Genomic DNA, 16,574 nt, shown 5'->3' on the forward strand with positions numbered 1-16,574 from the left:
TAAGTACATTGGTGGTATGCTCTTGGAATCTACATCTGATCCCTATTTGTTCCCAGTTCCCCTTTGTCTTACTTTCTCTTGGGTGCTTTAATTGTAATTCTAGAACTTTTTACTCTCCCATTTTCTTCCCTTTTACTGGCGCTGATATAACCTAAATGTGTTGCAAGCGCCGTAAAACCCTTAAAAACAAACAAACAAACAAAAGTAGCATCTAGCTGATCTGGGACAAGATACCAGTTTGAAGTAGTGGATCATAACTGTGTGTCTTGATAATCATTTTCACATTTAACATGTAATTCCCTTCAATGTGTGTTGTAGGTATGCGATGACTGCTTACTGCTGAGGAATGTGACAGGAGCTATCCATGACAGGTGGTGGTTTGAAAAGCTCGTCAACATGACCTACTGTCCTAAGACACGGGTACTCTGTCTTTGGAGACGGAACCAGGACAAGGTCCACCTCAACCAGTTCTATACCAAAAAGGTACAAATCACATTACAGGTTTTGTATATTGTATTGAAACAGCACCTCATCGTAAATTGACAGATTATTCCTAAGTGTTGTAAACTTGCCAGAATTTACCCATGAAAAGTTAAAAGCAAAAATGAATAGAACAGCTTCAAAAAAGAACAAAATAACAACCACGAAATGTTTCAGGCTCAAAACCCTCCTTCAGCCAATAACAAAAAAACATTGACTACCAGATCGATGGCAGAGAAATATTCAGCAGGTCCCTTCTGTATTGAGATCTTGGATTGTCAACAAACGGAAGCATTTGCTAGGTTACAAAAAGGAGTGTTTTAGTAGTGTATTTATGTTTTCATTGTTTTTTGTTTTTTGTTGTTGTTGGCCAAAGAAGGGGTTTGAGCTGGAAACATTACGTGATGTGTGTTTTGTTTTTGTTTTTTAAGCTGCTATATTCATTTTTGTTTTATTACTTTTTACAGTCCACAGCTTTTAGCCCCTTAGTATCACTTTGACTTGTGTCAAAACATGTTACAAGTATTTAAATCAAAGAATTTTTTTATTGTAGTAAAACATCATCTCATCTTATATTGACAGATATTCTTAACAGTAATTCTTTTCAGAAATTACCCTTACAGAAAGAGGTGACTGAACTATTTTTCTTTTGCAAAGTTAGAAAATGCCTTTTTTTTTTTTTTTTTTTTCATATTTTTATTAAATCTGATCTGTGGAAAAAAAAATTGATGAAATTTATTTTTGTCTTTTTTCCTCATCACTTCTGAAATGAAAATGGCTGATTGTACATTAACTTTTTTTTTTTTTACCTTCTTCTGTTTCCTTATATCAGTGTCGAGAGCTCTACCTATCTGTGAAGGAAGCCATGGAAAAAGCTTCAAGCCGCAACACTGGTCACCCTCCAGGTTATTTTAAAAAATATGTGTATAGAATTATTTATCATGGATTCTCATGGCAGTTAGTGGGTAGCAAATACGCTATTTTCATTTTCTGATAATTATATATAGTTAGAGTGGAGTGGAGTGTGGATAAGATAAATCGTTCAAGATAAAATCTCGTTTAGAATAAAGTTTTCGTAGAGTCCTGTTTCCCCCCCCCTCATATTAACCAACAAATCAAAGTCTGATTTAAATGAACACAAATCAATCTGGTCATATAATATTTTTCCCTTATATATTCATCAGTTTATGTAGGTGGTATTCACTCACATGAAACCATTAATGACCAGCTCTTGGATTGTCTCTATATTCCCACATCAAGCTTTAAAAAAAATTTTCACAATTGTCCATAGAAAATTTACAAATATATAATTTCCTCCTTTGTTTTGGAATAACATATTTTGTACAGTGATGCAATTTTATTATTATAATACGCTTAGGCCAAGAGCTTGGAGGAGAATTTCCTGTCCAAGACCTGAAAACCAAAGAAGGAGGTCTTCTTCAAGTGTGTATGGAAGGAATTGGTCTTCTACTTCAGAACAGCAAGGTTAGTCTCTCATTCTTTGTTAGATAGACTGAGTTTCTTATGGTTTTTTTTTCTTTTTTCTTGTTTATTTATTTATTTATTTATTTATTTATTTATTTATTTATTTATTTATTTATTTATTTATTTATTTATTTTTTAAATAATAATAATTTTTAAAAAGACATATGTCATTTTTGATTTGATCCACACATACTCATATTTGTTGATCCTGATTTAGTCAATGTTTATATTATACTCACAGAAAATTTACTTGTTGTTTCAAATTTGTTTTTTGTTTATTTTAAAGCCATTTTCATGTAATAATTGAGAAACACTTTAACTGTTGATTGTGTACGTTTTGATATATATATATATAAAAGAATAATAGAATAATCAATGATGTGACGTGCTTTATATATGAATGAACCAGAAGAAAACGAGGAACAATATTAATGCTTATCGCTTTAGCATTGTTGACATCGTGTTAACACACTGTTATTATTCACTACTTTGTACACGACCAACTAGGCTCAAGGTTAGGTATACGATGTTGAATATCTACCTTATGTCATAACAAACTTTCTTTGTTAAACTATTAGAACTATTAACAGATATGCATTTTGATTCATGTTTTTGGATAGTCCGTTTGGAATCTTACGTTTACTAAGGGGAATATAAAAAAATGGTTTCAATTCTTCACTTATTCATTCTGGCTCATTTTACCATACAAACTCAGTGGTGGTTTAGAATTTTGATTCATGAATATTCATGACTCTTCGTCTCAAAACAATCTTAAGTTGTGATGAACTAGGCGGTGCTGGAAATACGTTTCAACAGTCGTAACGTCACTTCCCTCGTAATGACGCATGGTAACCTAGTAACTGGCTCTAAACTATCGGAATAATGGCGGATGCCCATATGAAACAATTCTCCGACGAGCATAAAAGCGTATCCAGAGGAAATTATAAATCTGATCATGTTTTGACTTTTACACATTCTGATCACAAGACGTATGAAAAGTTCTAGCCAACATGAAGAATAAAAAGTACCGATTTTCTGTTATTACCATGATGGCCACCGTTGCTGGGCGACGTGACATCAGACTATTGAATCCAATTGAATTCAAATTTACAGCCAAAAAATCTGAAACTTGGATTTGATTTCTATCTGTCACAATTGAGAGTAAATAAAATACAATTTCTTTTCAAAGAAACTCAAAAGTCGTATTTCGTATAATTTCTATGCTAGTTTCCTTTTTAAAACTTGATATTTCTATTTGTCACGGTTAATAATAAATAAAAGTCAATTTTTTTATCAACGAAGCTCAAAGTCATATTTCTTATAATTTCTAGTCTAAATTTACATTTTTGGTTGGGATCCAATTTATCCCAACATAATACAGTTTTGAGATGTTTGGTCACATTTGATCATTTATTTTTAGCCTATTATCCGTTTAAAAATGTGTTTTGAAGCATTTTGTTATTCCAAACGGACTATCAATTTCACAGAATCCTATTTTCTTAATTTATTTCTTGTAGTATCATGTTATTGATATGAATAAGATTCCTTTTTAATATTTTGGTTTATATTTGTTTCTATATTTAATTGAATTTAAATAGTTACCAATAAATGTATTATTATTATTATTATTTTTATATATATATAAAAATGACTGATGTCCCTGTGTTGAATCTTTGATCTTTGTCTGCGTTTTGAATAAAGTGTTATAACCCACCTTTCACAAAAACGCCATAAGACGTATCTTATAAATATCACATGATCAGCTTATTATACGATAAAGGAATCCTTTGTGAACTGTAAACAATCATTAACAAAAAAAAAACACAAAAAAAAACAACCTCCATTTATGTAACCTCATAATTTAAGTATAAAAGTCTCGAGTTGTAGTCCTTGAAAGCAATAAGGTTCATGGAGCTGAAGTTTATTTTAGTCTTTCTGTTTCATTAAACAGACAGTAACGATTGCTCACTATCCTTTGGACAGGATGCTATATATAGTCTATGGAAAAGTACTTTTATGGCTGGGCAGAGTGGCCAGAAGAATATAAAAAATCTAGATGGCAGCAAGTATTGACACATGTCAGTTCGCCTTTGAGGCAAGTGTTTAGCCACTGAGTTTGTTGATCATGGGATAGTTATATGAAACTGCTTTTCGTTTATGTTACGAAAGGGTGCCTAATATAAACTTTTGTGTGATTACATGTTCTCTATTTTGATTGATGTCTGTGATATTCAAATGATGAGATGTCATGTTAAAAAAAACAACAAAAAAGAAAGACCTGTTTGCGAGTTTTATTTTGTCTTTTGTTTTCTATGTTTGATCTTGAAACACCCTGAAATAAATTCTTCTTTTATCTCCCCTTCTTTCTGATAGATTCACCCTTTTCTTTTTCTACCCTTATTTCCTTTACAAAATAATTTGAAAAAAAAAACAAAAAAAACCAACATATGTATATATTGAGAAAAAAAAAAATCTTTATAGGAATTGCTTAGGATGAAGATGATTTATTTATAGTAAAGCCTGACAATAATTTAACATTGACAGACTCACAACTATAAAACATTACATAGGTATCGTAGAGGAGAAACAAAGACGTTAGCTTGAACAACAACACAATTTTGACAGAAAAGTGACTTTTTTTTTTAATTTGACTGGACCGAATTTGTTTTTATTATTATTTTCTTATTTATTTATTTTCTTTATCTTTTTGCTTTTCATTTTTTTTTCTTTTTCTTTTTTTTTTTTTTTCTTTTTTTGCCTATTTTAACCCGTTTCGGTTTGAACCCCCGTATGACATATTATTCTTTTTATTATTATTATTTTTATTATATAGTCCCTTACCGATTTCCCTTTTGGGATGCGAAGGGATTTTCATTCTTTACATAATTTCTATTTCTTATCTTTATTCATGTCCAGTCTCGTGTCTGTGTCATGCCCTGCTCGATTTATATACACTACTCGTCTCATTTTTATACTTTTTGTAACTAAGTTCAACAAAAAAAAAAAGATGTTTGTTTTCAAAGAATTTTAAGTAAGGAGGAAACTGCACACAAGAGGGAAGAAATTAGAATTGAAATAATGTTAAATAAAGCTAATTTAGTGTATGTTTAACGCAAGCTCAAGGATATAAACAATTATAATTTTTTTAAAAGAATACATAGAAAGAATATGTTTGTGGGACCACCATAATGTTGTAGCGATTTTGCCCTGAATGAAATAATCCCTTCTATTTTTTGTAGATATATATATATATATATATATATATATATATAATATATATATAATATATATATATATATAATATATATATATATATATATATAATATATATATATATATATATATATATATATATTATTTTTGTATTAAGCATATATATAGATATCAAAATATACAATACATAAAAAATGTTTTGCCTCTATTTGAAATTTAAAACCCCTTTCATTGAATTTCATTTATATCATAATTTAATTGCTTATAAAACTATGGTAATTATCAGTTGTGGTTTAAGGCACAAAACAGAGCAATGTCAAATATAATGAATTTTGGGTGTTTGTTTTTGGAAATTCATAGAAAATAACTTGAAATATAATGAATATAGGGCCACCCATTGATACAAACCAAGGGAACTTCAAAATATAATTTATACAAGCTACAAGCAAAATTTATGATAACTCTAGAAATATCTCAAAAGGAAAATTTAATTGAAAAGGTCGATACAGCGTTTATGCTGCAGTATTCCCAAAGCCATGGGTGCCTTAATGAGCCAATCAAATGGAGAGTAAAATATAGGGAGTAAATGCGACTCTTGTAAAAAATACAACACAAAGTAAACAACATTTCGGCCTTGAGCCTTCTTCAGGTAAACGTAGATAATAATGAGAAACAGAAAAAAAAGAAAGTATATATTATATTACATTTACATAATGAAGATAATTTGAGAGTATGAACAAAAAAAAAAAAAAGGGGTGGGGGGGGGGGGGGGGGAGAGGAGCAGGTGGGGTGTTTTTAGCACTCGCATGCGGTTTTCTTGTTCATTTCCCAAAGCTTAATTCTTCATGGCAGGATTCGAGCAATGTGCCATAGAGCAATTGTATAAGTCAGAATAATGACAATCAATCATTTGAAGTACCCTGCGGTTGGTTTTGCCAGTTCAACAAATGCCTCAAGTCACACAATAAATATTTTTTTGGGGCTGTTAACACTACAATTCAGATCTGTCACAATCATCATTTTTACCTCTCGTTATCTATAAGAAATAGATGTTAAGTTGTTTTGATCAAATATTGAAATATATGTATGAAGGTAAAACTGCGAAATCAAAACTATATATTAAGACCATATTTTATTTGGACAGAAGTAAGAAAAAGTAATCTCTTTCTAATTTCAGGCAAATTCAATTCTTTCGATTAAATAAAAACAACCCCAACAAAACAATAGAATAACAAAATGAAGGAAAAATATAAAAACAAAACAAATTAAGCCAAAAATAAATAAGTGATAAAGGCGAACTTTATATTATAAATAAGTGGTAGATGCGCATTAATAAATAATTCACGGTCCCACAGTGCATTCCTCATTGCACTTTTTTTGTTTTTTTTTTAGTTTACAGCTGATTTTGTTTGAGATCATTTATTTTTTGTTTGTTTTTGCCTCTGTTTTGTTTTGTTCTGTTGTGTTTTGATGCCAGGTATGAATGTTTCGGCGTTCGTTTCCATTCGTGTATGATGTATGGGCAAACGTTGGTTGTTGTCTGGTGATTTCTTTTTTTTTTTTCTATTTGGATTGCCTGTTAAGATGATGATGATGATGATGATGATGACCAATGTGGTGGTGGTGGTGGTGGTGGTGGTGGTGGTGGTGGTGGTGAAGATGATGATGATGATGATGATGATGATGATGATGATGAGGACGAGGATGACATGACAATGGTAATGTGGATGATGATGCTGCTGCTGCCGATGATGATGATGATGATGATGATGACCACGACGTCGAAGATGATGTTTACTTTGTTGGCTTGAATTCTTGATGCCGTATTTCTATATTTGCCTTTGTCTTGTGTAAATGTTGCTGCTATTAGGTTTTTTTTAAAAACATTTTTGTTTGTTTTTGTTTTGAATAATCTCTCTGATTATTGAGTATTTTAAAAATCTTTTTAACACCTCTATGTTGAATATCTTACTTTTTTTTTTAATCTAGGATGATAACTTGGTCTGTGTTAAAATTTTCCCCCTTTTAAACACAAAATAAATCAGTGTTATATCGTGGTTTGTCCTTTCAGACTTTGGAATTATGTCAGTTTGTAATTTATCATATCATCATCACTTTTTAAAGATGTACATATTATCTTTGTGAAGTTTCTCCATCTATTTGTCTCATTTCTCCTTCTCTCTTTTTAGATTGAATTTTAATCTTATTCTATCAACATTGTGCCGTTTGTCATATTGTATAAAGGTTTTAATTACCCAAAGATTGTCATATGTGCAATATAGATTTTGTATCTATATCAAGCGTAACAACCACTTTTTCTGTCTGTCTCTCTCTCTCTCTCTCTCTCTCTCTCTCTCTCTCTCTCTCTCTCTCTCTCTCTCTCTCTCTCTCTCTCTCTCTCTGTCTGTCTGTCTCTCTCTCTCTCTCTCTCTCTCTCTCTCTCTCTCTCTCTCTCTCTCTCTCTCTCTCTCTCTCTCTCTCTCATCCTCTTCCTCCTGCGGAATATCCAACTCGTATAATGTCACCAAAAGCAACAAAACAAAAAACTTGAGTTTTTATATAGCGCAATATCCACTGAACTTGCTCAAAGTGCTTTACAAAGGGTTCCTGAGCAATAGCATATAGAACATGCCACCTGTTAAGCGAAATTACAGTTTTTCTTACAGACATCGTTGTTAACAGCCATGTACTCATTTTTTATCCCTGAGTACGGTAAGAGAATGTGAAAAAAGAGTCTTTTCCAAGGACTCAACTATGCGCTGAGCTAGGCTCAAACCCAGGACCTTCCAATTTGAAACCGAGTGTCATACCACAAGACCACATAGTCGCATAAAATCATATTAGGCACACACAAGGAAAAAGGTAATCAGCTTGCCTTCCTGGCAAGAGTGATGAGCGTTAAGGTCTCTCTACTTCATGGATTTCCATCAGAATTAACTAAAACAGAATTATGTTTGGAGGTTGTATTCTTATCAAAGCAAGAGTTCCAAATAATTGAGAGCAATACGAATTATCCTAGAAATTAGAGAGAAAAAAGCATTTGTCTCCATACCGATATCATGAGGAGTTCCTAAATAACTTCCTCTTCGGATGTCTGATTTATAATAATACTTCAAGCTCCTACGAGGTGGAATTAATGTCAAAGCTAAAAATTGAACTCCGTTTACAGAAAGCAATACTCTTTATGCAAAAATGAATTGCAATTTTTTGCATTTTTAATTGAAATTGGATAGAATTTGCAGATATTAAAGGTCTGCATTCGTCTTCTCTCTCTCTCTCTCTCTCTCTCTCTCTCTCTCTCTCTCTCTCTCTCTCTCTCTCTCTCTCTCTCTGTCTCTCTCCCTCTCTCTCTCTCTCTCCCTATCTCTCTCTCTCTCTCTCTCTCTCTCTCTTTCTCTCTCTCTCTCTCTCTCAATCTCTATGTTCATTGAGACCTACTGGTCTTTTGAAACTTTTTTTTTTCTTTTTGCTTTTCGCTTTTTTTTTTTTCAATTTTTTTTTTTTTTTTTTTTTTTTTTTTTGGTGTTGTTTTGACATAGACATGACACAGATTATCAATACACGTCTAAAACCCCATAATGTTTTAAAAAGTAAGAAGGCTAAAAAAAAAAAAAGGAACAAAAACCCCCGAAAAGTGGAAGATTTGGAATGAGAGCTGAATGTCACATTTCAGCGTTTTAGATTAGCCACAATCCGTAAAAATAGTTTTCATAGACAATTTTTTTTTCTTTTGAAAAATTATCAGTCAATATCATTTTGAGATTTTTTAATGATGTTCAAGTCTTGTTTTATTTATTTACTAATTTTTAAAAAAATTATTTAATATTAGAAATAATGAATTTTATAGGTATTGTCAGTGAGGTGCTATAAATGAAAAATTGATTGACTGTATTGGTTGACAAGGTTAAGGACTATTCCAACTTAATAAAAATATTTTGTAATGTTTCTAAGTTGATAAAAAAAAAATGGATGTATCTCAACATAATAAACCTTTCCTTTCTAAATTAAATGGAAAAAAAAAGAAATAAAAAACATTTAAAGTAAAAAAATACAAAAATCAAAACCAAACAGTAAAATAAAGGAGAAAAGGCCAATCCACGAAAGAGTTAAATGAGCTAAATAATAATAATACTAATACGAATAATAATAATAATAATAATAATAATAATAATAATAATAATAATAATAATAATAATAATAATAATAATAATAATATTAATTATGATAATAATGATAATAATAATAATAATAATAATAATAATAATAATAATAATAATAATAATAATAATAATATAATAATAATATGAATAATAATAATAATAATAATAATAATAATAATAATAATAATAATAATAATAATAATAATAATAATAATAATAATAAAAATCATAGGATTATAATCCTAACTGATAACCTCATCTGTGATTAGAGAAGACATGTTAATGGTGACAATGATGACGTCAATATTTTCGATGCTTATGAAATGTACGAACTGCCTTGCACATTACGTTTTGCACTTGTGATTTAACAATTAATTTAAAAAATAAGCTATTTTAAATAATTTAATAATTTAGCGAGCGCGAAAAAGAAGAAATGATTTTTAATTATTTAACACAACCTCTCTTTTCCACCCATGGCAAAGGATTTTAAAATGATTTTATATATACCATTATGAGGGGGAAAAAAGCAGTCAAATCCAAGAGCTTGATGATATAAGTACCATAAAAATTGAATAGCAACAGTTAGAAAAGCCAGTCAGTCAGTCCGTGGATCAGAGGCTATATTCCGTTTTGTGACTCACTATTCTAATTCATGTCATTATTGATGCTATGCATGTGGGTAAAATACTCATAACATTTGCCAGTCGGATATAACTTACCAACACACAAAACTAAACGTAACCTTCAACGTTTATAGTTTTCTAGATTGCTAGAATTTAGTGAGTACTAGTTATTAAAATGGCTTTCTAATGACAATTGCAAAGAGCTGAGTGACGTCAGTTTCATTCCTTCTATAATATCTTTTTTTTTTTTTTTTTGGTCATATAAGTACTCAACTCTTATTCCCTTCTCATTTGGGTCCACACATTTCTGTTTACATCTCCTAAGTAACGTTTCTCATATTTTAGACTTATTCAACTCTTATGCTCTTCTCTTCCGTGTCTTCTTAATGATATACACTATTAATAGCTCCTCACTGATTTGCTGTTGCTCATCATATGACAGTGCTGTAATTGTTGTGTAGTCAACCTCCAAATCAACACACATTTCCTTATAACTCTATATGTGTACAATGTCACAATGTCAGAAGTTGTGTTTACAGCATTCATTCACCTCTCTTTCTCTCTCTCTCTCTCTCTCTCTCTCTCTCTCTCTCTCTCTCTCTCTCTCTCTCTCTCTCTCTCTCTTCTTTTTTAAGAATTGATTTTGTGTTTGCGTAATAGATGTGTGATTGTACGAATGCCTGTGTTATTTTTGTTTAAGGAATGTTTGAATATTCGGTTAATGATGAAGGATTTATTTATAACCTTGCAAAGGTATTCATATCACATCTCTCTATCTCTCTCTCTCTCTCTCTCTCTCTCTCTCTCTCTCTCTCTCTCTATCTCTCTCTCTCTCTCTCTCTTTCTATCTCTCTCTCTCTCTATCTCTCTCGCTCTCTCTCTCTCTCTCTGTCTCTCTCTCTCTCTCTCTCTCTCTGTCTCTCTCTCTCTCTCTCTGTCTGTCTGTCAGCCTTTCACTATCAACACCTCAGTCATGTCTTTTTAATTTTTAAATATTTTTCTGATATCGTTTTTCAGTATTTGTCATATTTTTTCCCATCCCTTCCTTTTTACAAAAAATATCTTCCTTTAACTCTAAATACATGTGATTTTAAGTTGTTACCACATTGGATGACTCTCTGTCGGTGATGTCATATTTTTATACTTGTTTTTTATCATTTTATTTGTGCTGCTGTCTTGTTTCTTGACGCTTCAGGAACTTGAGGTAAAACCCATTTCACCTTTTAAAACTTTTTTTTTTTTAATCACCTTTCTTTTGTTATTATTATTGGTTGGAAAAAAAAACCAAAAAAAAACAACACACTAGTTACTCTGGTATTAGTAGTATTAGTTGGTTGAAGATTTCTTCAACCGTTATTTTTTATTTATTTATTTATTTTTTTTTTTTTCAAATAGAAGATTTGTTGTTTTTTTTATTACTCCGTATGTGTGTGTGAGATAGTCTGAGGGAGTACCTGTTGCTTGTTGCTGAACAGTATTTATTGGTCACAGTTATTTCAAAACATTTGTGCGGAAATTTTGACACGTGATGGATATATGACTTTAAAAAATAATCGACTGTAAGTTAATGTAAGCCTCTCCTGCCTTTAATCACGTCTTTCATCTAATCCTATTCAATTAATAGTTTATAGCTGAAAATTTCTTTTGGAAAGTCGAGAAACAGAGGGGTATTGAAATGAATAGCTTATTTTGTAAGAGGAGAAGAGAGAACACTTCTGTAAGAAACATTCAATTTTTCTGATTGTCAGTTCAAAATTATTTCATCGATATTCTACATTTAAATATTTTTAATTAAAACAACTACTACTACCAGCTACCAGCTAGTTGTGTGATGAGAGTTGTGTCATAGCGTAGATCACTGTTGTTAATTTATATTGTTACATTTCAAGTTTTGATGTGTGCTTGTGGCTGTCGACTCGTCGCCTTCCACCACAATAGCTAGAATAGTGGACATTACTGTGCTGGTGATGCCATCAGCTTTTCTCAATTTTATATAACTAACCGTGGATAGAAATAGAAAATTCTAAATGTTATTATTTTTTTTAACTTGCTTTTTTTTTCTTTTCACCTTAACATATTGAAAAGTAAGCGTTGTTATATGTCAGCAGAGGAAATTTCTAATAAGTAGCTATTGTACGTAATGCCAGAGTGATTGGATTAATTCCTTTTTACTTACACACTTTATTATAAGATTTAAATTTGAATCAAGTTTACCTTAAATCAATAGAAATTAGTCGAGTGTATTTTCAAAGTGAATTTTCATTACGATTATATAATTATAAAAGAATTTTTGAGATAAACCTTGTTTGCTGCATGTGATACTTTGGTCATTTCCATGTTTTTGTGATATATTTTCATAGTCAATGAGTTTCCACCATGTCATAGTCTATTTTTTAACTGTTGTTTGTCAAGCCCTACATTTGTCGTATTTTATATACACATTGCCTCCATCTGTACGTACCCGCTATTGATACTCCTATTTATATTGTGATGGTAGTAGTATCTACCTATCAACCGAGCATTTGTCGTATTCTTTGTTTCTTTCTTATCATTCTTTGGTGATCATATCATGCCTTTGGCCCGGACTGAAAAGATGAATTTTTAAAAATATTTTTTTCTTCTCTATTTTCATTTTTTTAAAAATAAAAATGTTCCAATTTCCAAACAATGCAACCACTGGAAGAGAAATTCATTCAATGAAATTGATGCGGTCTCTGATGGAGCAATATTTATTTTATTTTTACCAAATCCTAAACACATAATTTTATCACATATTTTCATTAAATCAATAATAATACTTTTCAAAATGGCTGCTCAGTTCAGTTCAGAAACCAGATGAAGCATTCGTGTTTGGATTTTTTGATACATGTACAAAATTTTGGTTTGTTCTCCAATTTTACGAAGGGAATTACCTGACTGCATTATATGATCATCAAAGTACTCTCAATGACGACAGACAGTAACACATAGTCCGATCAAAATCATTCCCGACTAATAGTCACACAAATATGTTCAGACTTTTAGATTTAAAACTGGTAAGCTGCCATGAAATGGACTAGGCAAAGCGATACTAAGCTGCTAGATGCTGTGGACTGTAAAAAGTAATAAACAAAAATGGATATAATAGCTACAAAAAAAAAAAACAAAAAAAAAAAGAGAGCAAAATACCAAACGTGGAATGTTTCGGGCTCAAAACTCTTCTTCAGCCAACAAGAAAAAATAATGAAAACATAAATATATTACTAAAAACCAGATCAATGGTTGAGAAATATATTTCATTTTTGTTGTTGTTGTTGGCTGAAGAAGGGTTTTGAGTCCGAAACATTCCATGTTTGGTATTTTTTTCTTTTTTGAAGCTGTTCTATTAATATTTATTTATTACAAGAATAGTCTAGTATTTGTTGGCCGTCTATCTCTATATATTCTGTTCATTTAGTGCAGACTGGCTTAATATGATATTTGGCAATGCCTGTTCTGTCTAGGGAAGAAGACCTTTAGCATTATCTAGCCTCTTCTCCACAGCTTTTTCATCCCCCACCTCTCTCTCTCTCTCTCTCTCTCTCTCTCTCTCTCTCTCTCTCTCTCTCTCTCTCTCTCTCTCTCTCTCTCTCTCAAACCCATACACACACACACACACACACACACTTACACGTAGGAAACTGCAATGTGTGCTAATTTAAACTGAGCCCCCAATCTGTCCCCAATCACACAATTGCCCTTGATATCACAAGGTTCTTTGTAATCGTTGCTATCGTTTTTAATACTGATGGAAATGTTTGTCCCACAACTCCACACCTTCACCATAATATGATTTACAATCATGCCACTGCACAAGCATACTCCAAAAGTAACCCCAGCAATGACAAATATACACAACAAGGAGTAAAATAGGGACTATTTTTAAACTAAATTTTAAACTAAAATTTGTATTTTTTAAAATTATTTATTTCTAAAATTTTCTTTTTTTTTCATTTTTATTTATTTATATTTTTGGCTGTATAAAATAGATAATGGAGATATATAGTATAGATAGTGCAGATATATAGTATAGATAGTGCAGACAGTTATGTAGTACTAAAACTATAAACAAAATTGAAGAGTTCCCTTTTCTCTGGTCAGAGTATCTTCTCATTTTTTAAAAATTCTTCTTTGACTCTTCTTCCTCCTCCTCCTCCCCCTGCTCCTCCTCCTCCTCCTGCTCTTCCTCCTCCTCTTCTTCCAGCTCCATCTCTTCCTTTGCCTTTCACTTCATGTATGAGTGTGTAGATTGCAGTTACCATCAATGTTTCTTGTTGAAAAGAAAAAAAAAATAATTGTATGTAGTGTTTTTGTTGTTATCGTCGTTATCATATCTAGCGTGGTTTGTTCTGTTGCGTTTCCTCTGATTTTCAATTTTGATTTCATCGTTATATATTTATATATATATGATATATGTATAAATATTTTTTTTTTTTTTCATTTCATTTCATTTCACTGGTTCGTTTGTTTGTTGGCCGGTTTTATTACGCTATGTTTGTACCCTGATTTCTCCTTTCAGTTGTTTATTGAGCTATCCAGGATCCAGAAATGTGTCACAAAGAAAGGTGGCATTTTTGTTCTTGAAGAGTTTGGTAAGATTGTCCAAGACACTACCCATACCTTGTTATATTTATTCTATCTTCTTCCCTTTATTTTTTTTTTATCCTTCAATTACTTTATTAAGTTGTTACAAAATTTAAAAAAAAAATTATTTGTTTTTTTTTTTGTTTGTTGTGGGATTATTATCTTTTTTGAAAATAGTTAAGGAGTTAAAATGTGATAGTTTGATAGGTAATAAAAGTGTCAGATGATAGCCGATTACTGTGGTAGTTATCCTTTTGCAAGGAAGATGGGGAAAAATTCTCCACATTACATACATTATCCTTCTTTGAGTTCAACTTTTCAAAATTTTGAAATGAGTGGTTACTAACTAATATTAATAATAATATTGATAATAATAATAATAATAATAATAATAATAATAATAATAATAATAATAATAATAATAATAATAATAATAATAATAATAATAATAATAATAATATTAATTAATAATGCTGAAAACTTAATATAGAGTTGAAATGGTACATCAGACCTAATTAATCATTAAGGCTAAAACAACTCTCTGAAAACACTCTCTCTTCTCTCTCTCTCTCCTCCCCCCCCCCCCCCCTCTCTCTCTCTCTCCCTCCTCTCTCTCCCCTCTCTCCTCCCCCTCTCTCATCCTCTCTCTCTCTCTCTCTCTCTCTCTCTCTCTCTCTCTCTCTCTTCTCCCTCTCTCTCTCTCCCTCTCTCTCTCTCTCTCTCTCCCCTCTCTCTCTCTCTCTCCCTCTCTCTCTCCCTCTCTCTCTCTCCTCTCTCTCTCTCTCTCTCCCTCTCTCTCTCTCTCTCTCCCTCTTTCTCTCTCCCTCTCTTTCTCTCTCCCTCTCTCTCTCTCTCTCCCTCTCTCTCTCTCCCTCCCTCTCTCCCTCCCTCTCTCCCTCCCTCTCTCTCTCTCTCTCTCTCTCTCTCTCTCTCTCTCTCTCTCTCTCTCACACACAACACACAACACAACACACACAAACCAGACGCCTATCTTGCATCTCATCTACCAAAATCAAAACAGATAAATTTTAAGCGAACGTTTAAGAATAGACAAAGACTCTTTTCACAAATGCTCTGTGGTAAGGCGCTCCAAACAAAGGGCCCAAAATGAGAAAAGGAGTTATAATGGAGTTTTAAAAAAAGAGAGAGAGATGAGCTTATTTAACATTTATTCATCACGTATAATTTCTTACGGCTGTAGGTTTTAAGCCATATTTGTTTGGGTTAAAACAGTTTATATCTTGTTTTTTTGATATACTGCATTGCTTTTTTTAATTTATTTTTTTAAATAGATGAAGTCTTCAAAAACTCATGGATTGAGTTACTTTTAAGCAACTTAAATGTAGAAAATATTAATGCAATGCATTTAGGTAAAATACTCACCACATATGCCAGCCGGATAAAATACACAATACTATCTGACCTTGCACGTTTGTAGTCTGATATAATTTAATGAGAAGTAATCACAGAAATGGCTGACGAAACAATAGCAAAGAGCTGAGTGATGTCAATTTTGTTCCTCCTATAAGGGACCCCCCCCCCCCTATGTTTACCTGTCAGTGAATGGGTAGCTTGGACCCATCTAGAGTAGTATCTTATCCAAAGGGCGACAAAATGTAGTTCAGTCAATTTTACAGTACTGGAAAAGAAGAAAGAATCGACTACATGATCCGCATAGCTTGAAAATGGTCTATTGTGCCAGCGACATTAATGATAATGATAATAATAAAAGTAATAATAATAATGATAATAATAATAATGATAATAGTAATAATGATAATAATAATAATGATAATAGTAATAATGATAATAATAATAATGATAATAGTAATAATGATAATAATAATAATAATAATGATAATAGTAATAATGATAATGGTAATAATGATAATAATAATAATAATAATAATAATATTGATAATAGTAATATTGATAATAGTAATAATGATAATAATAGTAATAATGATAATAGTAATAATGATAATAATAATAATAATAATAATGATAATAG

At 31.4% G+C, this 16,574-nt stretch overlaps 1 protein-coding gene across 10 annotated transcripts in view; it reads left to right on the forward strand.

Annotated features, from left to right (window-relative positions):
- The window catches only part of LOC144978800 (MAP kinase-activating death domain protein-like), a 99,882-nt gene that overhangs the window by 66,036 nt on the left and 17,272 nt on the right, over positions 1–16,574 (forward strand). For 8 of the 10 annotated variants that reach the window (XM_078925313.1, XM_078925312.1, XM_078925318.1 and 5 more), the window contains 4 exons: positions 319–483; positions 1,313–1,385; positions 1,859–1,965; positions 14,499–14,571. In XM_078925313.1, coding sequence (XP_078781439.1) covers positions 319–483; positions 1,313–1,385; positions 1,859–1,965; positions 14,499–14,571 — 418 coding nt within the window. Of the gene's footprint in view, positions 1–318; positions 484–1,312; positions 1,386–1,858; positions 1,970–14,498; positions 14,572–16,574 lie in introns of all 10 variants that reach the window. The other 2 variants (XM_078925316.1, XM_078925322.1) reach the window with 1 other exon arrangement.

Source organism: Berghia stephanieae, chromosome 8, assembly GCF_034508935.2.
Source record: "Berghia stephanieae isolate SIO BIC M18660-M18661 chromosome 8, UCSD_Bste_1.3, whole genome shotgun sequence".
NCBI lineage: Eukaryota > Metazoa > Mollusca > Gastropoda > Nudibranchia > Aeolidiidae > Berghia > Berghia stephanieae.